Raw genomic sequence first — 23,202 nt, forward strand, 5'->3', positions numbered from 1 at the left:
AAAAGGCTACAAAACTGATGACATGTCTGATAAAATGTTGAGATCATAAAGTTTGCTGAGAGTGAGGCGTTATAGTATTTATTCTGAACTGTGCTTTGTCTTTTTTTGACCTGACAAACATGTGACTGGGATTGAAACAATGTGTATTTAAATACATTTATAGTCAGAAATGTGGGCAGACATTACCAGTGGTGGAAGAAGTATTCAGATCCTTTAGTTAAGTAAAAGTACTAAGTACCACACTTTAAAAATACTCTGTTACAAGGAAAAGTCCTGCATTGAAAATGTTACTTAAGTAAAAGTATGTAAGCACCATCAGGGAAATGTACTTAAAGTATTTAAAGTAAAAGTACTCTACAATTAATGGTCTAATCATTTCAGTTGGACTAGTATGCCATTATTTTGTTGGGTAGTTTCATTTATAAAAACACATCAGATTTTATAAACTACATGTTTTTTGTGCAGAAATCTTAATTTGTAAAATAACTAATAATTTAAGCGGTCAGACAAGGTTATTATAGTTTTGCATTTTTCATTAGTTTTTAATTTTATTTCGTTTTGACTTTTTGTTTTCAAATTCAGTTTAGTTTTAATTAGTTTTTAAAGCGGGTTTGCTAGTTTAGTTTAGTTTTCTTTTCTTTTTAAATGCTTAGTTTTAGTTTAGTTTTTATTAGTTTTAGTTTTAGTCTTTTTTGTAATATGGGTTATTTGTTGGGGGCAAGATTCAAAAAGGTAAAAAAAAATGTAGTGTAATAATAACTCAACAAAAACATCATACAATTTTAGAAATATGTATTCACAATGAATTCAACAATAACACCAGTACATAAAATGTACATATGATGATGAGCACAAATACAGTATCTCACAAAAGTGAGTACACCCCTCACATGTTTGTAAATATTTCATTATATCTTTTAATGGGACAACACTGAAGAAATGACACTGTGTACAGCTTGTATAACAGTGTAAATGTGCTGTCCCCTCAAAATAACTCAACACACAGCCATTAATGTCTAAACAGCTGGCAACAAAAGTGAGTACACCCCTATGTTAAATGTTAAATTAAAATAGCCCCACATCATCACATACCCTTCACCATACCTAGAGATTGGCATGATTTTATGTCGGTTAGCTAATAGCTGGTTTGATTTGCATTGAGAGATGATTTTATGGAAAGCACCCCATGCCAATCTCTAGGTATGGTGAAGGGTATGTGATGATGGGGAGCTATTTTAATTCCAAAGGCCAGTGGAACTTTATCAGGATGCATAGTATCCTGGATCAATGAAATAACTGGCCTTTAAAGGGGTGATAGAATGATTATATAGGGTATTTTACACCGTTCCTTAAGGTCTCCTAATGGGGTATGTAACATTGGTTGGGCTGAAAATTGCCCGAATGCTATTTTATTAGGCCCTTAACTACCCTGTGAATATGGCTCTATTTGGAACAAGAGCTTTTCTTCCAAATATGGTATGCTAATGAATATTCAGAATGAGCTACGCGCTGATTGGTTTGAGCAAACTACATAGAAACACATGGGAGACTCGGCAGCAGGCCTCATATTTCAGACACTGCAGAGTTCTACATTGTTTGTCGGGCTATTTCGTTATTAAATTCACTTCTGAGACTTTTTAAGCAAGAAATCAACTAAAGTTCAAATATGGGCCATTTTACGAAAATTGATGGCTAATTGCAAATTTGGTAAGACTGTGTGTCGGAGTTCAGCTGCTGGTGCTGCCTCGCCGCCCGGCCTGCCTTCCTTCACAGACCCCGGCCTTCTATGAGGTACTTGGAGCTCCGTCACGGCTGGCAGCCCACAGCAGGGACTACCAACACCGCTGCCCTGACAGAGCTCCAGGGCCTTCAACTCCCCTCTTCCTGCTAGCTTAATGGCCCGTTGTGTGAGAGTGAGAGCGCCGTCAGCGAGCTTGTTACACCAGCAATCTCTTACCACATGTTACACACATGTCACGCCACTTGTACAAAATCTAACTAGTCTTATAAAGCTAACAACGGTGTCCAATTTCAAGTTAATGAATATTTGTGAAAACTAGGTGTTTCGTTAGCTGTGACTGTCCCTTTAATCCTAGCTACAAATCACGGATAGTTAGCTTCCTTTTCGCCTTAATTCGAGTATATTTACAGTTTGAATTTCGTCACGCCACGTATACAACATCTAACTAAATGTTTTATAAAGCTAACAACTGTGTCAGATTTCAAGTTAATGAATTTTTGTGAATTCCAGAGGAATTCTAAGAGGAGGCTAGCTAGCTAGCTCTCATTGATAGAGCTCCATCCAGCCGCAGGCTTTATCAATGAAACTCACGGACAAGCGGCGTTTATTTCCCCAATTGTTTGTTTAAATAACTCAACACATTATAATTACACACAATAAAAGAGTAACTGGAACGTGTGGTAAGAGAATGTTGGCGTAACAAGCTCGCTGACCGCGCTTTCACTCACATACACCGGGCATTTAGCTAGCAGGAAGAGGGGAGTTGGAGGCCCTGGAGCTCTGTCAGAGCAGCGGCCTTTCGTAGTCCTTTAGCCCAAAATGGTGACTTTACGCGGGTATGGAGTGCTGTGGGTTGCCAGCCGTGACTGAGCTCCATCTACCTCACAGCAGGCCGGGGTCTGTGAAGGAAGGCAGGCCAGGCGGCGAGGCAGCTACACAGGCAGCACCAGCCTCTGAACTCCGACACAGTCGGACAAAATTTGCAATTAGACATCAATTTTCGTCCTTATTTGACCTCTACATAGTTGATTTCTCGCATAAAAAAGTCTCAGAAGTGAATTTAATGGTAAAATAGCATATGAACAATGTATACAATTTCTGAGATCTGCACAACCTACATTCAGAAGACTAACTGATCTCAGGTCAGTTGTGTAGCCTATGCAAATGTTGGGGCGTGACAAAGAGAAAGACTAGAGCGAAATGAGGAGGAGCCGCAATAGTTGACGTCAACTATGGGGCTCGTTGAGATTTGCCCGTTTTCAGAGGCAGTTTCTAATAGTAAGATTTGCAGAGAAAAGAGGTGTCAATGGGATTTAGAGGTTCTATGTATGTCCTAGTTACCCACTAAACTGTCATTATTCAACTATGACAAGGTAAAATCAGTTTTGCATTCTATCACCCCTTTAAAATAAAAAATCTGCCTGCCTCTATGGGAATTTAACATAGGGGTGTACTCACCACCAGCGGTTTAGACATTAATGGCTGTGTGTTGAGTTATTTTGAGGGGACAGCACATTTACACTGTTATACTGTACATTTAATACTTTATTGTAGCAAAGTGTAATTTCTTCAGTGTTTTCCCATTAAAAGATATAATGAAATATTTACTAAAATGTGAGGGGTGTACTCACTTTTGTGAGATACTGTATGTAAACAGTCTACACAAGACGCAACAGTAAGAGCAAAATGTGTTAGTAACTTGCAAAAAGTCATATTGGTGTTTTCATTTCAGGCAATGTCTAGGTGTGAAAACAAGGAAGAAGAAAAAATGTGATTGTTTGTCCTTGATTTGTCCATTAATTTCTCATGGGAGGAGAAATGTTCCCGTTGTCATCTGTGTTTTCCAAAGTCCTTAAGACAATTGGCAAAAAAGCTTTAGTCCATAACACAATAAATGATCCCAAAAATCATCCGTCCATTGAAATTAGACATACATAATCATCCATTACACAAACATATTCAAATAAAAACACCACAATTTTTCTCAAGGGGGGAAATGGGCTTGATCTTTTACTATTACTTCAAACATTTTCACAAACTTTGTCAGAAAATTGCTATTTTTATGTCATGTGTCATTCTTTGTGCCCCATTCAACACCCTGAGCAGAAGATTTGCATAGCACTCTGTGTGGCCGGCACAGAGAAGCTTTACAAATCCTCAGATCTCCCCCCATTTTTTATTTCTTTACAAACTAGGATAAAATAAATAAAAATAAAAATAACAAACACATTTGAAAAGAAACATCAGTGGAAAAGGCTACTACCTTGACTCTATCAACCCTATGATTTCTCAGAGACATCATCAGAAACATGAAAAAGAATAAAAACTAACAAAACAAAAGAAAATAGTGGAAAAAGATTAGCTACAGTAAGATCAGAATGCATAAAAATGCAATGCATTCATCTTCATGTGCCTGTTATTTATCATTTTAAGTGAAAAACAAACCAATTTTTACTAAATTATCCATTGAAAACCCCCTAAGAATCTTAAATTCTTTTTGTTACAATTTTAGCTAATGTTAAATTGCTTAAAGTAGCTCAATTTCTCCATACTGCTGAATTTATCTCCACCCCCCATTGGACCCCCCTCACAGGTAAGATGGCGGAGTCGCATCGGTGTGAGTGCAAACTCAAACAAAGGCACCCCCGTCTTTGATGGCTATCAGTTTCATGAGTGTGACTTAAAAGAATATTTGAAAAAACTTCTAACAGCTGCTGTTTTGACTTGCAATGGGCTTATCAATCACTCAGACACAATCCTACTTACTGCAAAAACCAAAAATAAAATAAAATAAAAAACACTTATCTCAACTACCTGTAACATTGAGCAACAAACATTAATTCACAAAGACTATGAGTAAATTTACATTCAATCTGTCTGCTTGTGTTAAAATGAGGTGTGAAAACCCCCATTTTCTCCTAGACAGTCCTTCATTAACACAGGAGACAATGAAAGTTTGTTGGAAGAATAACTGAAACTTAGTCAAGGAACAGGAAAATGGATTTAAAGTTAAACAAGACTAAAACTGTAAGGTATTCTCCATTTCTGTCCCTATAGAACAACACTAAACATGAACAAAAAATGTAATCAAAGAAACTCCATTCAAACTTTAAAATGTTCCACGTCTTTCATACCTTCAGCCCAACTCTTCAAAGACATTCATACAGATTAATCCATTTTCTCACTGCTCCACCCTTTTCCACAAAAATCCAACCAACCAGCCGCTGTTCGTTCTGCCACCCAGAGGATGGAATCCTCAATGCTATCAATTCAACACAAACGAATATCCACAATTAATCCACAACCATACTGCGTCTGTAACCTCAACACGTCCACAAACCCCACCGCTGAGCTGCACGCTCTCAATTTAAACAAAACAATCTTATTTACAATTTTTTTACAAAACACACACGGCACGGAGTCGCTGCCGCGGACTCAAATCCCAACCCCACAATTCCTTTTTAAAATGTATTTACAGTAGGCCTCTCTTTACAATTTCCCATGGCGCTTTACGCCTGTCGTCACTCAACGTCAGCTTTACCAGGTCCTATACTTCACAGCTATTAATACTGGCTTTAAAAAAGTCTTAATGTTTTCCTCTGTGCCTTCACAGAGACTAAATCTCTGTCGCCGTCCCCCAGCCTTTCTATTTAAAATTTATTCTTTGGTTCTGACCCGGCCAATTCAAATGGACCTGTAATTTTGCACACGACTCAAACGATTTCAACCTAATGTTGGTGCACCTTAAATTTATAATTTATTCTTTGGTTCTGACCCGGCCGATTCAAACGGACTCCTACTTGCACGCGGCTCAAACGCTACCTCGGGTTCTCCCGTCCCGGTCGGTTCCTGTGCATTTAATACCATGGACCTTCTTTCAGGCTTTTTAAGCTTTAACACATACAAATCGCACAAAATCACATACATTGCCTTTGACTTATCATTTTCAACGTAGTTCTCAATTGGGCATTACTTTTATCAATTACTTTTACAGATTGTAACAGACTTACCAGTTGATGCTGCTGAATTTTCACATCTAAAACGTTTCCTATATAAGCTCTGCAGTGTTTTGATAAAAACAGGGTTTCTGCTCACCTCTCAGTTGTCTGTGCCCATGTGAAAATTCAGCAAGTCACCATGATCCAGTCTTTCAATACGCCTTTTTCATTTCGTCCTCCAAAAATTCACGTCGGGGCTCACCAATTGTAAGAAAATTATCTCTAAAAGACGTGTCACTTAGATTTCTGGAGGAGGAAGGAGAGGTTGGGGTCGAATTGAAAGTTAAGCAAAAGGTTTAATAAAACATGATCAAAACAATTATCAAAACACAATCAAAAATCAAACATAAAACACTGCCAGCAGCAGACTGCGAAACATGCTTCCCCTGTCGGGTCACAGTTAGCAGCCATGCGACATGACAAAACAATACGCTGTAAACAGCGGACTTCAACATGCTTCCCCTGTCGGGGTCACAGATTGAAGCCCCGAATCTTTCTCCTGATCCCACATTTATTCCTCTCTCTCAGGTTAAGGACACACCTCTGAATTTCAAGTTTACTACAGGTCACAGACAAAGGTCATTTATCTTGGTAGTGCTGATTATATTCAAGTTTACAGAGATACACATTTTCTTTGTTCTAAACAAGTCTGGCCCAACAGGGGGTGGCTACCCCAAAACAGATACAATAGATCTTCATGTGTGGAGACAAGGAGCTTTTTCCTGTATGCTAAATGACTGATATGACCTCTTCTGATTCTCTAGAAGCTAGAGAAGGTGTGAGCCAGACAAATGCTGATTAGTGTAGTTACTTGATTAGATTTAGCTGCAGGCCCCATTAAACAATGTTTTCAAAACATAAGCATGGTTTTAACTTTTTACAACCTAACATAACTGTGCGAGGAAAAAACCTAAATAGCCAACAGACTAAAGAAGACAGACATGAACAGGTGTTTTGAACTTTGGTTCGAGTAAAGTGGCGAACTTTTTGAAGACAATCGACTCACACAGTTGTGTAGCTAGACATCCCAGTACACATATTAACCCACGCTTCCTCACGCTTTTAGTGTTCATGCGTATTTACTAACCAGCAGCTCGGGTCGCCGGTGAAAGCCCACCTGTAGTGTTCTCTGTCCTGCGGTTGTCTCCGTCATGCTGCCTGGCCCTGTACCCATACATCCATCCATGCCCTGTACCGGGGTTATAGCTTCTGTTTCGGGGGAAGGAGGCTTTGCCTTCTCTTTGCCCTGTCACTGCAAGGTAAGCTAGGTTAGCCTCCTTGTGCGCGCTTCTCAAATGTACTTTCAAATTCGTGGGATTTTTCTCTTAATTGTCCACTTATTTTACCACCTTACACTGCGAGGCACTTGCTTTTATCTGACACAGTCATAATCAAATAGGACTGTGGCGCTTTCTTCCGACTTTCAGTACCGCTATGATAGCAGGTGAGGGGTACGGACATGTTGTATTCAATTTGACGTGGAATGTCAGAATGTCTGGGTTCCCAGTCGGAAACAATATGTCTACGGCATAAACTGTATAAAACAGGTCTATGTTCGGAAATGTCAACTCTGAAAGATATAATGTTATTTGCTCTATGAAAGACATTGGCAAAGATGAAAACTAAGGACATTTACTCAATAATTTAATTTAATTTTAATTAGTTTTGCAAACAGACATTACAGTTTTAGTTTAGTTATCGTTTTTTTGTAATGCCTCGTTTTTATTTTTATTTCAGTTAAAGACAATGTTTTTTCCCACCTAGTTTTCGTTATTTCGTTCGTTTTCGTTAACGATTATAACCTTGCTGTCAGATAAATGTAGTGGAGTAAAAAGTACAATATTTCTCTCTGAGATGTAGCGGAATAGAAGTAGAAAGTGGCATGGAAAGAAAAGACTCAAGTAAAGTACCTCAACATTTGTACTTAAGTACAGTACTTAGTAAATGTACTTAGTTACATTCCACCACTGGAAGGCAACACTGATACGGCCTCTCCTATTTATGCAAATATTTTATTAAACCCCTAAACCAAGACTAAACTGGGATTTTAGGTGCTTTATATGATTATTAGATTTGTTTTCTTTGCAGAGGATATCATTTTACGACCTGTGACTATGTGTGTCAACATGCTTCATATAACTGCTAAATACTTTCAGACATGAAGTGCCATAGGTGTGTTGTCTGATTGAACTGGAAGAAGACAATTTTGTACATACACATACACACACGCATACAAATGTGTTGTTTTTCCTCATAGCTGAGCCCAGGAGGAAACTAGAGCACATGGCTCTGTTGCTTAAATTACTTTTTATTGGATGCAGCGCTGACATTTCAGTGGACTGTGCATCCTCGGTCTACAGCATGAGTCCAAAGGCTTTAGTGCAATATATAGCGCTCTATCTTTAATGCTGTAGATTATGATGGTGTTGGGGATTTCAAGGATGCACTCAATATGACTTATAATTACTTAACTGTTCATCAAGGTCCAGATGCGATATACTAGATATTCAATATGAGATATTCAGCTCATATTCAAAGTTATTCCTTGATGTTTATGTGGATGCAGTTATAGCATAAACTGTTTTAGTACGACTCATAAACCAAAGTTCTTACTTTCGCTTTTAGTTCAGGTTTATTACTTTACCTTTGGCCACAGAAATAGAAGACGTTTTATTCATAGGTATCCCCAGGGGCGATTTTAGGATTTTTTAAGTGGTGTGGCACAGGGGGGGACCAATAATCAGTCAGTAGGGGGGAGGGGGGATCTGCTTAGAAATATAGGAAATATCGGATAGGATAGACCAACACACATTATTATTCTGCTAAATAAAACGTCACATTCATTATTAATTTCACTTGTTTTCATTTTAAACAAATTGTGTATCCAAATACAGTAGACATTTTCTAATCTCAGTGTGCCACAACAATTCCAGTGCTCGTTCCATTTTATCAGAATTTTGGATAATCGTCATGGAAACATTAATTGTGTTGTGACAAGGGCTGGGAAGATTGTCAGAACAGGCAGCCAAGACTGTACTCTCATCCAATGGAAATCACAATTGTCAGATTGGGCGGGAGCCACCCCATGCCCCACTTCTAGCCCCATGCCTGGGTTTCCCAGACATGGGCTGACATTCAAAATGAAACCAATTATACAGTATTTTCTATTGTCACTTATGTGATAAAATGAGAGATTTTTATTCAAGTCAGCTCCTGTCAGTCTCTTTTATTTACTACAAAACACTTGGAAGTTTCAGAAAAGCTCCCTCAGGACAAGAAGCAGCCTGCAAAGTCACACACAAAGCACTTAACACTGAAACTAGTACTGTGGAAGGGAAGGGAAAATACGCTGCCTGGTACCTGTCATATGGCATTGTTAACATTGATGCAGGTGTACTGGAGGTTTATTAATAAGAATGGGCAAGTATTTATAATTGTTATATTTCTTGTTATAAGTTCTGTTAGCCAGCCTATGCAGAGTGCACAATAGACATATGCCAGGTCACAAACCCTCATTCTGATGGGTTTTGTTTGTCACAATCCCCCTACTCTGCCTATGGGAACCCCCTAAACAAGAGTTTAGTTGGAGTATAATGCCAGATTTGAACCCTTAACCCCTAATAGTGCCAGTCTTTCCCACTGTAACAACCCAACACATTTGAATGACTTATAGACCCTAAAGCACTGTAGCTCAAGCATGCTGTGACACATGGCATACAGGTGAGATACAGAGGGGTTTCATGTGATAATGCTCCGCGATTTATGGGACCTTCTGTCTGCCGACAGGTGATCATGGTGACAGGGGACCACCCAATCACGGCCAAAGCCATTGCTAAAGGTGTGGGCATCATCTCCGAGGGCAACGAGACAGTTGATGACATCGCCGAGAGACTCAATATCCCTTTGAGCCAAGTCAACCCCAGGTGTGTGTGTGTGTCTGTGTGTTTGTGTGTCTAAGGGTTTAGGCCGTGTGTTCAAGCGTCTAATAGTAACTTTTATTGTGTAACTGTGTTTGTGTTTGAGTATGTGGGCAGTGGTGTGTCTACAGGATGTGTGTGCATATACCACTCTGATATCAGTCTATTAAATATGAAGGTAAAGCCAGCACACGGTTAGGTTAGCTTCGCATAAAGACTGTAATGGGGGGAAACAGCTAGCCTGGCTCTGTCCAAAGGTGACAGAATCTGCCTACCAGCACCTCTAAAAGCTCACAAATGAACATGTTGTATCTCATTTGTTAATGGAAAGTTTCCTTTAACAGAAACAAAAAGAGAGACCTCGGGAAGATTGATTTCAATGCAATAGATGTTGTGTGTACAGAGTAGATAGAAGTTACAATATTAAAAGAGTAGTAAAGTAGTAGAAAAGAGCCAGGGTAGTTGTTTCCCCCGTTTCTAATCTTTATGCTAAGCTAAGCTAACCCGCTGCTGGCTCCAGCTTCGTTTTCAACAGATAGATATGATGGTGGGAGTGGTCTTCTCATCCAACTCTGCAAATAAAGTAAATAATCGTATTTCCCAAAATGTCAAACTGTTCCTTTAAGACAGAAAGCATGAAATGCATGCATGCTTTTTGGTGAAGAAAGAAACAAAAAGACAAAACTTCAGGAGAAAGCAATAAAATGTCAACGTTACCCTTTGCATAATTGTCCCTGACTCCTTACTGTGTTTGTGCATGTGTATATGTGTGTGTTTCCCAGGGATGCCAAGGCTTGCGTGGTGCACGGCGCAGACCTAAAGGACATGAGCCGCGAGTACCTGGACGACCTGCTGAGGAACCACACTGAGATAGTGTTTGCTCGCACCTCTCCACAGCAGAAGCTCATCATAGTGGAGGGCTGCCAGAGACAGGTCAATGGACAGGAGTGTGTATGAGAGATTGTGAGAGTGTACAGCTGAATAGGGGGGTGTGCGTTTATGTGGGTGAATGTAAGGATGTGTGTGTTTGTGATAAAGTCTGTCTGAATGCTTGAATATGTCTGTTTATTTCTGGAGTGTGGAGAATTGGTTGAATAGGTGTGTGTATATGAGTGCATATGTGTGTGTGTGTGTGTGTGTGTGTGTGTGTGTGTGTGTGTGTGTGTGTATGTGTGTGTGTGTGTGTGTGCATGTGTGTGTGTGTGTGTGTGTTTTGCTGTGTGTGTGTGTGTGTGTGTGCAAAAAAAAGCACATGCCATTTAAGGCTGAATACAGTTTGCGGTGTGTGTAACTCTGTGTGTTTGTGTGTGTGTGTGTGTGTGTGTGTGTGTGTGTGTGTGTGTGTGTGTGTGTGTGTGTGTGTGTGTGTGTGTGCAATGGAGGTCCATTCGTGAGTAATGGTTGAATACAACTGTGTAAAGTATATGATTAACTGTTTATTCAACTCCTATACTAAACCCTATATACTACATCTATATATGTATGTACTGTATATATATATATATATATATATATATATATATATATATATACATATATGTATATATATATATATATACATATATACACATTCACTATATAATTTTATCGAATTTCATTTCCAATATACACTACCTATATATATATATATATATATATAGTGAGTGTATATTTGAGAATGAAACCCATTATATAGTATATTAAATATATATATAAAAAAAAAAATACATTATATATTCCTTAATGTTTGTACTCAACATTTATGTGTGAATAGTTGAAAAATAGATGTGTGTATACCCACATCCCCATATATTGAGGTCATGCTACAATTCACCCTGCCTCACTCACTCTCAATCCGTGTGACGGAATGATTGCAACTCAATTCCATTTTTCATTTAATCTCCCCAGAGCTGCTTTGAAAAGACATTATTAAGACTGAAGGATATGGGCAAAAAGAGGGAAATGGAGAGAGAAAGGCTTAAATCACGGTACTTATCTTTCTCTTCTTGACACTTTTTGTCCGTCGGTCCTTGCGGGTGCAGGGGGCGATCGTGGCCGTGACAGGCGACGGCGTGAATGACTCCCCGGCCTTAAAGAAAGCCGACATCGGCGTTGCCATGGGGATCGCCGGCTCCGATGTGTCCAAGCAGGCAGCTGACATGATCCTGCTGGACGACAACTTTGCCTCCATCGTCACCGGAGTGGAGGAGGGTGAGTGTGGGGAAATGAAGGAGGGAGAGAAGGAGAGACAGAATGGGAAAATGAAAGATGGTAAAATAGGGCGAAAAGGAAGAAAAGCAAGTCAGAGAAACAAATACTTGAACATTGAAAACGTAATGTGTGAGCTGTAGACTTGAGACTTGTGATTTTAGTCATACTTCAGTCAAATATTGGGTGGTCTTCATACTAAGTCTTGGCTTACGCAAGACTTGAACTGGTAAAGACTGAAACAGCACCAAGCAGGGCTTGCATATTTTGCCTATATATTGAAGTAAAAAACACTATTAACATCTTTGAAAGGAAAATGTTCAAACGTTGTATCAATATCATTGTCACCACTAAGAGACCTGAAGGACTTGAATCTTGACCTGCAATTTGCTTATTCAGATTTGTGAATTGACATGCCCTCAAGGACTTGACTTGAGAATTACTCTGACAGACGTGAGATTTAACTTGAGGCTTGCCACAAGAGACTGGTATATAATTAAAGTGGGGGTTGCTAATATGATCTGAGCAAAACCATTAGTAATATGTAATACTGAAGAAGTCATTTTTTTATTTCAGGAAGTCTGGAAAATTCACTTGAACACACAGTGAAGCATCAGAAAAAGAAAATATTCAAACTATACCGGGGCAGAATGTAACCAATATCCCATCCAAAATCAACACGGATGCAGATATAAATAACACTAGTGCAGTGCCCGTTTGGAACGGGACAATTGCTTGGCTTCCTGTGTTGCTGCTTGCAGCTTTTTCCAAAACCATTGTACCCCGAAATAATTTACAGATGGCCCCATATTTGAGTTGCACTTAATATGCAACTCAACTGTTTACTACTGACTTACAGTGTACTTCTACTTCTATATATATATATTTACCTGAGAGAACATTGCAGATTCAGATTCTATTCACAAAATATCACAATTACCAGCATTATATTAGAGTTGAAAGGTCCACCTTGAAAAAATGTTAAATGATGTTAAAGTTAAGTACATTGTGCTGATGATGCCTCTCTTGAAGTAAACATTTGAAAGCAGAACTTGTAATGTGCGGTCACAGGCGGTTTTACCATACGGCATAGGTAAAGGGCCTCGTGAATTTGTGTGTTTTTTTGTAATCATTTGTAACACTTACCCTGTAATACATGTTACAGCGCGGTTCAATCAGGCGTGGCTCGGCTGCAGCTCATCTAGAGATTGGGCGTGTCTCCTTTTTTTCGTGTAGCAGCCACACATCGAGGTAGTTGTAGGCGATGTGGCCCTGGCGGTGGAAGCAGGGAGTGTTAGGAATCTGCTAAAAGACGTGATCGTTTGATTTCTGGAGGAAGGAGAGGCTGGGGTCGAATTGAAAGTTAAGCAAGAGGTTTAATGAAACAACACGATGAAAACGACAGTCAAAATACAATCAAACATAAAACATGAAACACTGCCAGCAGTGGACTGAAATGAGGAGCCAGGCTCAGCAGCGTGCAGAACATCAGGAGAAATGTGCGCAACCGCCGGCAACAGAAAGCCCAAGAGCCTGGGCGTTCATCTAACGTGTGTTTGTGTACGATTAATTTCATCATTTGCATGTAGGGTGGACAGCAATCAGTTTTTGGCGGATGATGACTTTTTGGCACAACACCGGTAGCCCACCGCGAAGACATGCTTGACTGAGAGCCGTGAAGCCCCGCAGGTCGCAGTTTTTCTTCTTTTTTTTTCTCAACCTTTATTGTGCGGTCGTTTAGTTTTCTTTATTTATTTTATTTGTTTATTAATATCCAATATCCGACACTGTCCACAAACTGCTCCAAATTCCAAACACCAAGTTCATTGGGTACCCAGGGAGCCAAGTGTGAAGCAGATCGGATGAACGGTCCTCGACATATTTGAAAGACACCGGACATGCACACACTCACACACACACACACACACACACACACACACACACACACACACACACACACACACACACACACACACACACACACACATACAGAGGTTAGATATCTATACATGTATCCCGATCCATACAAGTGTTTCTTTCCTGTGTTTCTGATCGCTGCAGGTCGTCTCATCTTTGACAACCTGAAGAAGTCCATTGCATACACGCTGACCAGTAACATCCCAGAGATCTCGCCCTTCCTCCTCTTCATCTGTGCTAGTGTTCCTCTTCCGCTGGGAACTGTCACCATCCTCTGCATCGACCTGGGCACTGACATGGTGAGCCCTGGGGGAACGCTCAGCTCCCTTTGTTCAGTCCCTCAATCCCTCTGTAGACATGCTAACCATAGTTTTCCTTCATTATCTCAATCCATACTTTTGACTAATCTTCTGAAAAATGACCACTAAATAGATGCACAGACTGCTGCCAAGCCTGTATTGTTTTCTAAGTGTATGATGCACTAATTGTCGAAAACATCTCTCTTCTGTTCCTGGCCTTTTGGATCCTGGTTTCCAGTGTTTGTATTTGAAAGATTATAGCTTTTAACTTTCTGGAGACATTCCGTTCACAGGAGGTCATGACAACAAAACATATGGTTTTAGATTTATCTTTTTATCTATTGGGTTATATTGCAAAGCACTCTCAGTGCTCAAAGCTAATTGGTTAATTTGGGTGATTCTTCTCAGTGAGGGGATGCTAATTGTTAGCATGTTGCATAGTTACAGGCAAGCTAAAGGGGACATTAAGGAAACAACTGTTAATACCGGTGTCATATATGAGTGCCCGAAGGTAAAAAGAACAAAGCATTTGGTTTAATTTGTTCCTTTCTCTTGGTGGCAGAAATGTGCTTTTTGGCTCACTGCCGACACCCGTTCAAGCAGAACAAATAGCGGGTGACACGCACATACACATTTACATTTCACAGCTCTGCCATTTTCAGATGCCAGTCCCTCCATTGTATTTCCAGCAGCAACAAAAGAGTTGCTGGCACGCCGCTTGCCTGAGGGGCGTAATCGATCATTGCAAAAGAAAGGAAGCACAGGATGAATATATTCAAAAGGACTTGTTCACTTGTGTTCATTACTGTAACTTAAAGTTTTCCTGCTCTCAGCCACCAGACAGTAACATGCGGCTGAAACAGGTTCCTATACATTCCATTGAGCCACAAGCAAAACTCTGAGTAACGAAGTCCATGTACTATAATGGCCTCATATCCGACTGCCAAGAAGCATACACTGTCCTCACAGGTTTAAGATAAAGATGCAGGGGCAGAGCCAGATGTTGTAAAAATTCGTGGCTCAGCCCAAACCTCGTGCTCCGTTTTCAGGCAGCAGCTATATGCACAATTTCTCAAGATATTTAATAATAGAATGCATAAAAATTATTTGGGAAAAACGTGATAGTTGCAAAGGAAAAGAATCACCCTGTAGAACCTCCATCCTATTTTGTAGCTAATCGTTCTCCGACTGCTTTTATCATTCTGAAACCAGAAGAAAAGGTTGTTTCAATCCTGACACCTAGAAAAAGGCAAAAACTGTCAGATTTTTGTATTTTTAAAATTATAACATAGATAGCATAAGAATTTGGTGTAGACAGAATTACTAATCTTGAAACATAGACATTATTTCCCCAGTAACAGAACTTTTGCTGCATTGATTAGCCGGTCCAGTCAGACAGACTGAGGGGAAATGACACAAAGTTGAAGTTATTTTAAAATCGTCAAAGATTCGGGCTTTTGAGAAAACATTTGGGGCTGGAGACCCAGAAGCCACCCCCCTCGCTCCGTCCCTTTAAAGAGGAGCAGCTTGCTAACGTTGTTGATAAAGAAGTTCCACTTATTTTACTCAGGTGACATCCAAAATGAACTTCTTTGGTTTTCTAACAGCAGGACGGATTTGTTCATGTTCACAAATATGTACTTAACTGTCTGAGATCACAGGGATAGAGCATGCTTTATTGCCTGAATTTCTCTTCAAAGATGCGATGATTGAAGCTTAAAGGCACTTTATTTGCTTAAGCAACTGTTTTGCATATAAAAACCCTTCCCTTCAAAGCAACATGTCTGCATGTATTTAATCACCGCTGGTGGAACGAACAGCTGGACGTCTGCTTTGAAGAATAGCACCCTTAAAATGAAACATATTCAAATATTCAATAAAGTACCTGAAACAACACAAGTAAAATTTCAAAATTTCCCATGTCTGCTTGTGAGGATGTTAACAGCTTGTTAACAGCTTAGTTCGACTCCAGGCAACAGGCTTGAGGGCTCTGCTGAGGTTTAGCAGTGACAAGCAGCACTCGGCGTCTGCTATGATTATTTTTAGCAAGCAATGCCACGTGGAAAGGATGGCCGCAGAAGATGTGTATCAAAGCAGGATGTGGCACACTTAAGAGTGCTTCACATTCACACACACAGACACACGCACACACACACACACACACACACACACACACACACACACACACACACACACACACACACACACACACACACACACACACACACACACACACACACACACTCTTTCAGAGGTGTAAAAAATCAATGCCAAGCATAGTCACATCCTTTTCTCTCTTCTTGTCTTTCTCAATGGCTGTGGGTCAGGGGAGGAAAACACCAAAACAAACTGGATTTGTAGACCGCAGAGCATGTGCTCAGTTTAACACAGTGCCAAGTCCCCACCTCAAATCCCACCTAAGTCGCAGCAATATCCTGCCCTAAGTCACACATATTGCTCCAGTGCTTACCTGGTAAAATCAGCCAATACAAGCTCTTTATTACAGACCTTTTTACCCTCCTTTTTTATGAGTGTCTTGAAATTCAATCTCTCTCCCCCCTTGTCTGCTCTCTCTGTCACTGTCACTGCTTTCTTGTTCCCCCTCCTTGCCCTTTTTTCTGTCTTTTCTCTCCTTCCACACGGTGATTGAATGCTGAATTATATTAACGGTGATATGTCTAGCGTGCCCGGTGTCTGGCACTGTCATCATGCCTTTGTACTGTTGCCACAAAGACAAATTCCTGAACATTTATTGTACAGGGTGCGTAAAGTGAGATGACTCTGTGCTGTCCTCCCATTCCTTTCCAGGTTCCGGCCATCTCATTGGCTTATGAGACAGCTGAGAGTGACATCATGAAACGCCAACCAAGGAATCCCAAAACAGACAAGCTGGTCAATGAACGCCTCATCAGCATGGCATACGGGCAGATAGGTTTGTCCTCTTGTGGCTCATATAAGCTCTTTGGACCACAGCTCTTAAACCTGAATCACTGTGACAGGCCTCTTGTAGTGACGTTATGGTTGTAAACTTCCCAGGCATAAAAACAAAATATTGACATTTATCACAAATCTTGACATTTCATACTGCCTTTGTAAATGTTTAGGGATGTCCAGTTAAGGAAACTAGATCCAGCGGTGAGCAGACAGGAGAGTGTCCCACAATTTTCTTCTAATTGTCGTGACATTTACAGCAAATTGAGTGCGAAGAGTGCAACTATTTTCTACTTAATCTTGGTCATGTTTCACTGGTTGGAGCCTGACTTGAATGCATGCTCTTTATCTCTGGTTTTATATGGAATGGGAATAGTGAAACGCAAAGGCTGGCCCAATTTTATAGGCTGTTAAATGGGTCAAAATATGACAGGGCTTCATTGGATGGCATGCAATTTAAAGCTGAACACGTTCTAAACAGCCGGCAACTCACATCAACTCCCATAATTCTTCCAAGATGACTACCACTGGGGCAGAACTTGTGCAGGTCACATCAAATCACATTTACAATCCGCTGTTCTGACGAAACAGCTTGAAGTCCTGAGGCATCGACAGTGAACATTTAACTGATGATCTGATCTAGAGTGACACACAATGACAGCAACGTTCCAACACTGTAAGCAAGCACCAATGAATAGAAGTAAAAGTAACAGCCTCCTCAAAACAGGTGCAACCAATTTTCTTATCACTGAGAAAATGATGTTTACGTCTATTAACATAAACACTGACCTGGTGCGGGGTTTCAATTTAGCAACGTAATGAATGAGATGATTAATAAGCGTTATCTCAGTCCTTGATAAATACTTGTGCAGGTTTGGTATATGTGAAGACTTTAGCTCTTGAAATAAGATGTCCATCATGTTGAAAACGTTACACCCACTCTGACAAAACACATTTTCCAACATGAAATTAAAACTCACTATCAGCTATTATTGCAGTCCACAGCTGTCTGGAGCCATTTACTTACAAAATAGCAACATTATAGAGGGCAGAGGGAGGATGATGCAATCACCTGTGCTGTTGTTGAACAAATATTAGGTGGCACACGGCAGGAGGACTGAGGCTGAATCACCGCAGTGTCAAAAATATGCACTTTCTAGTCAACTTATTTGTCCTATGACGCCTGTAAATAAGTGAAACAAAGACCATTGGTAATGTTAGTGCTGCTGTCGAAATATATTTTGTCAAACGACACCCATTACCTATAAATCCTGTTATTTTTCTACTTGTTCTGTAATAACATTGCCCATATTGCTACACTGATGGGACACAACAGATGATTATTCCATCCATCCATGCATCCATCCAGTACATGCAGTACATGCATGCATACATACATACATTACTGTAGCTGTAATTTATACTAATAGCCCAAAATTAATGTGATAATGCTTTAAATAGCACTGAGATTAGTGTCTTTAAAACCCCACACAAATAAAATGATTACTGATTACAATTAAATGCTAGTGTAACACACATTATCTTTTAGTCAGTACACAGCAAGTCAGACAAACTTTAAAAATATAAATTATATATTTTTTCTGCAAGCAAGCATGAATGTTCAACTCCTTCAAAAATCAACACAAATAGCTAAACTCTGACCACAGTCAAGGAACTTAGTGTAACTGTTCCCTATAACTATCACTAAATAGCATAGTTCTTTACAGGAAACATATTAGGAAAATGATTAGACCTGTGAAATGAAGTGTTGTCATAAAATGTAATAAAATATTTAGGTTACCGTTACTATAGACAATGAGAATAGATGGATATATGATGTTTTGACTTTGATCCCTTGCACATTTTTGTTTCCAGGGATGATCCAGGCTCTTGCTGGTTTTTTCACCTATTTTGTGATTTTGGCTGAGAACGGCTTCCTCCCGAAGAACCTTGTGGGCATCCGCATCAGGTGGGACGACCGCGAAGTAAATGATGTGGAGGACAGCTATGGGCAGGAGTGGGTAAGGAGCGGGGACAAAGACAAACCAGCACGCTCTTTCAACATTCCCATACCCGTGAAGGAATAAATACAATGTGTGTTTCAACCTTGCAGACCTATGAGCAGAGGAAGATCATTGAATTCACCTGCCACACCTCCTTCTTCATCAGCATCGTTGTCGTGCAGTGGGCTGATGTTATCATCTGCAAGACCAGGAGGAACTCCCTCTTTCAGCAGGGCATGAAGTAAGTGAGCGAGGGAGGGAGAGCTGGAGTAGAAGATGGATAGAAAGATATAAAATGAAGGCATGAATGAATGTAGTTAGGAAGGCAGTTTCACCTTTAAGTCAGTAATTGACTGTAACATTTTTTATTTGTTTTAAGATAATTTAGGCCTTTATTTTTTGTGACAGCTTAGACATGAAAGGGGAGAGAGAGGGGGAATGACATGCAGCAAAGGGCCGCAGGTTGTAATCTAAGACATGACCTCTGCGTTGCGGACTGAGCCTCTGTATATGGGCGCGCGCCCTACCACTAGGCCACCCAGGCACCCATGACTATAATATTTTTGAAGATTTCTTCTTTCTTTTTTTTAATCAAATTTGTATTCATTTATAACATCCATACAAACCGCAACAAAGACAACATCAACGAAGACATGAGACACACCTTAATAGTAAAATACAAGAATGACAAACAAAAATATAAAATAGCAACATTTTAAATAGTGAAATATAAAAATCAAGATAGATAAACACAATAAGGTGGCACTGTTAACATATGCAAGGTTATTGCACTTATAAAATGCAAGACTTCTAATAAGCAAACCAGGAGAGTGAAAAGAGGAAAGAAACATTTCCTTTTACAGCTAGGTTACCGCTGTTATAGTATTAGAATACATGACCCCTTATCCCAGCCCTTCTGGGAGTGTTTTTGATTAGTTTGAACCTTTTCCTTTTCTTTTTTTTTCTGTCCAACAGGAACAGGATCCTGATCTTTGGTCTGTTTGTTGAGACTGCTCTGGCTGCCTTCCTCTCCTACTGCCCTGGAATGGACATTGCCCTGCGCATGTACCCCCTAAAGTACGCTCTGCATATGCATATCTCCACCCAACCGAAAAATAACCTCTTAAAGACCTAATAGGCTGCCATTAGCCTGTCACTCCGGACTTTAAATGAAGTCTGTGATCTTCTTAAACACCCCGTTATCCTTAATATTCAAAAAAATGGCTGCAATGAATTTAACAATTTGCACCCGCTGCTGCTGCTCTATCAAACCCTGTTTTATGCTCTGTCTCTCTTCCTCTCAGGCCCCTGTGGTGGTTCTGTGCCTTCCCATACAGTCTTCTCATCTTCATTTATGATGAGGTCCGTAAATTAATTCTGAGGAGGAGCCCCGGAGGTAAGCAGTTATTAAGAGAAACCAAGATTAAAAAGGTTTCAACCTTCTTTGTCTTGTTAATAAGCTGAAAGAAAAAATAGAATAGCCAAGTGATGGCGTAGTGATTGACACCCCTATCTCAGGAAACACCAGCCATTTTCTATCAAGACCTTTTCTCCCATCCCCTGTACCTCTCTCAGACTTCCTACTGTCCTTGTTTTAAAAAAAAAAAAAAAATATATATATATATATATATATAAAGTCTAAAAAAAATTTTTTTTTTTTTTTTATATTAAAAGTAAAAACACTTTTAAATTACAGCTCTGCTCTGCCGATGTGACCTGGAGGATCCCAGCATGCATTTGACAGACGGTGACATGCAGTCGAAGATAAAGTTCAATGTCATCAAAAGCGAGCACATAAAACTTCTATAAAAAAAATATATAGAACTGTTTTGAACTCAGCTAAAAAAGGAAAGTAGGGTACCAATTTTACAAAGCGCTCGTAACGTTGGTAGCAACTGTGGATGATTATCGTCGAAAAAGGATTTAAGCTTTAATTGTGGTGTTATGCTAAAAACTGTTTGCCAGCTGTCATGTTGAAATTTCTTTTACTTGTGTTTTTTTGGACAAAGTACATGATGCAATTTCTTTCAATTTGCATAGTTTTTCTGGCAGATTTTAAATGTGGTTATTGTCATTTTTACATATATCATAAAGCAATTTCCATTTAAAAGTTCTTATTAACTCTTATCACAGCAGCTGAAAACTATCAGGCTTTTTAAAAGCTGCAGCCTCTGCAACACTTGACTGATTACTGTTTGTCTTCCAGGTTTGATTTCTGACTAAATAGCATGTAAATGCACCGCTGTCTGGCACTTTGCTCAGGAATTCAATTTGATAGATGGAGCATAAAATTACGGCAAATAAACAAGAAAACATTCAATGGTGAAAATCACACCTCACCAGTGGAATGTAATGTGATCTGATTCTTAGCCCAAGGGCTGCATCTTGCACTAGATATCAACCAAATTCCTTTGTAACTTTTTCAGTATGTCTTGCTAATGAACAGACACGGGTGAAAACATAAGCCCCTTCTTATTTTCTTGATAGAAGCAGTGAAGAAATATGTTCATAGATGATTGCACAAAACGTTTCGTGATTCTCCTATTGGTCTGAAGATAAAAACCTTAAGCAGCATGTTAAAAGGTCTGACATGCAGTAATCTTTATGGATTTAACTGAACATATGTTAAACTTGTGCCATGCAACAGATTATACCTGTCAAATAGCAACAGGAAACAGTAGAGAATGACGAGAAAGGAAATTAAAGCGAGCTGATGAAGACTCTTGAGATATGCCCCAAAGATCATAAACATGATATGGACACACTATAATGAGGGCCAAGACATGGGGAGAATAATACAATTTATCGTGACAGTTAATCATTTCTGTTAATCTGTGTGTCACGGGCTGCTGATCATACTCTTAGAGTTATAAGGGGATTCATTTGGAAATGTAGAGACAAAGGAAATGAGATGAATACAAATAGAGCGATACAAAAGGATATTATGAAAACTGCTCGCCTGTCATTTTGGTCTCTGACACTTTCTCCCTCTCTCTCTTTCTGCCTCTCTTCCAGGTTGGGTGGAGAAGGAGACATATTATTAATATTCAGAAAATGTCAGTTTGAATTGTGTGCTTGTGTGTGTGTGTCTGTCTGTCTGAGTGTGTGTGTATGTGCGTATGTGAATTTGTGTGTGATCGTGAGGGTAGAACTGTGTGTGTCTGTCAGTTGTAATATTGCATGGATCAGTTCACAAATCTGATTATCATAAAAAATACTGCTGAAAATAGGCTTTTGATTGTGCTTTGAGTTTTTCTTTTTTGTTTTCTCAGAAAACATTTCCAGCAAAACAATGGTAATGTATACCTGTGTGCCTTATATAAACTGTTCCCAAAGTGACATATCATGGCCTGCAGGCTCTAAAGGAATACCAAAGTCGTTCATCGTGTGTAATGTACCAAATAAAAATGTATTCCAAAATATTTCAGGCCATCTTTTGAATTGTTATACAATGATTTTGTGGTCAGTAGTTTTTCTTATTGGGACACGGTTATTGATCAACTTGTCAATTTGAATATATAGGATGCCACATGTACCAACATTTTTAATGTTTTCCAAATCACTAGATCTGCCTTTACTGTAAGTGTATCAGTTGATGCTATACAGGCCACACTAAGAACACATTTATTGGTGAGGGAAGATATATCAGTATCAGCGACTATGCCAGCCAATAAGTACAGTAACAAGAAACTGCTGCACACAATTGCTAACAGATGTCACTGAGGTTATTTAGAAACTGTAAGTTGTTCATCAGAGAGCACTGACAAATTAATTTTTTTATGTAAAATGTCCTTCTTAATGCAAATCTTGGTCCCAATTATTTTACACACATCAAAAATGTTATGCGTATATGTTAAAGGCCTGTCCCATACTGTAAAAAGGGAGATTTCTATATAGTTTTTTATTATAAAGCAGGTCCAGGTGCTACATAAATACTGAATGCACAGAGTAATGCACACTGAGCACACACATTCATTTTCTCCATAAGGATTTAGATCATCAGCCATCATGTCTAAACCATCCAGGTAGACTGACCACGAGCTACGAAGTTGTGAAAGTTTCTGATGTGGGACGTCTCTGATTGGTGGAACTTGTGTTACCATGGAAATGTTTACTGCACCTGCGACGTCTAGAGCGGGCTTCTACTTTTGAAGTCTATGATAGTTTCTGTACACAGTCTTGTACCTTTGCCTTTTTTGCCGTTTTCAA

At 39.5% G+C, this 23,202-nt stretch overlaps 1 protein-coding gene across 1 annotated transcript in view; it reads left to right on the plus strand.

The window, feature by feature from the left end:
• LOC120568430 (sodium/potassium-transporting ATPase subunit alpha-2-like) overlaps positions 1-22,415 on the plus strand; it is a 40,872-nt gene extending 18,457 nt beyond the window's left edge. The window contains exons 11-21 of the mRNA XM_039815958.1: positions 9,526-9,662; positions 10,439-10,589; positions 11,678-11,846; positions 13,905-14,059; positions 16,868-16,991; positions 18,866-19,011; positions 19,104-19,234; positions 19,969-20,070; positions 20,298-20,389; positions 22,009-22,049; positions 22,266-22,415. Of these exons, the coding sequence (XP_039671892.1) occupies positions 9,526-9,662; positions 10,439-10,589; positions 11,678-11,846; positions 13,905-14,059; positions 16,868-16,991; positions 18,866-19,011; positions 19,104-19,234; positions 19,969-20,070; positions 20,298-20,389; positions 22,009-22,037 (1,236 nt within the window). The 3' untranslated portion in view covers positions 22,038-22,049; positions 22,266-22,415. The remainder of the gene's footprint in view (positions 1-9,525; positions 9,663-10,438; positions 10,590-11,677; positions 11,847-13,904; positions 14,060-16,867; positions 16,992-18,865; positions 19,012-19,103; positions 19,235-19,968; positions 20,071-20,297; positions 20,390-22,008; positions 22,050-22,265) is intronic.
• Positions 22,416-23,202: the final 787 nt, after the last annotated feature.

This window comes from Perca fluviatilis, chromosome 11 (genome assembly GCF_010015445.1).
Source record: "Perca fluviatilis chromosome 11, GENO_Pfluv_1.0, whole genome shotgun sequence".
NCBI lineage: Eukaryota > Metazoa > Chordata > Actinopteri > Perciformes > Percidae > Perca > Perca fluviatilis.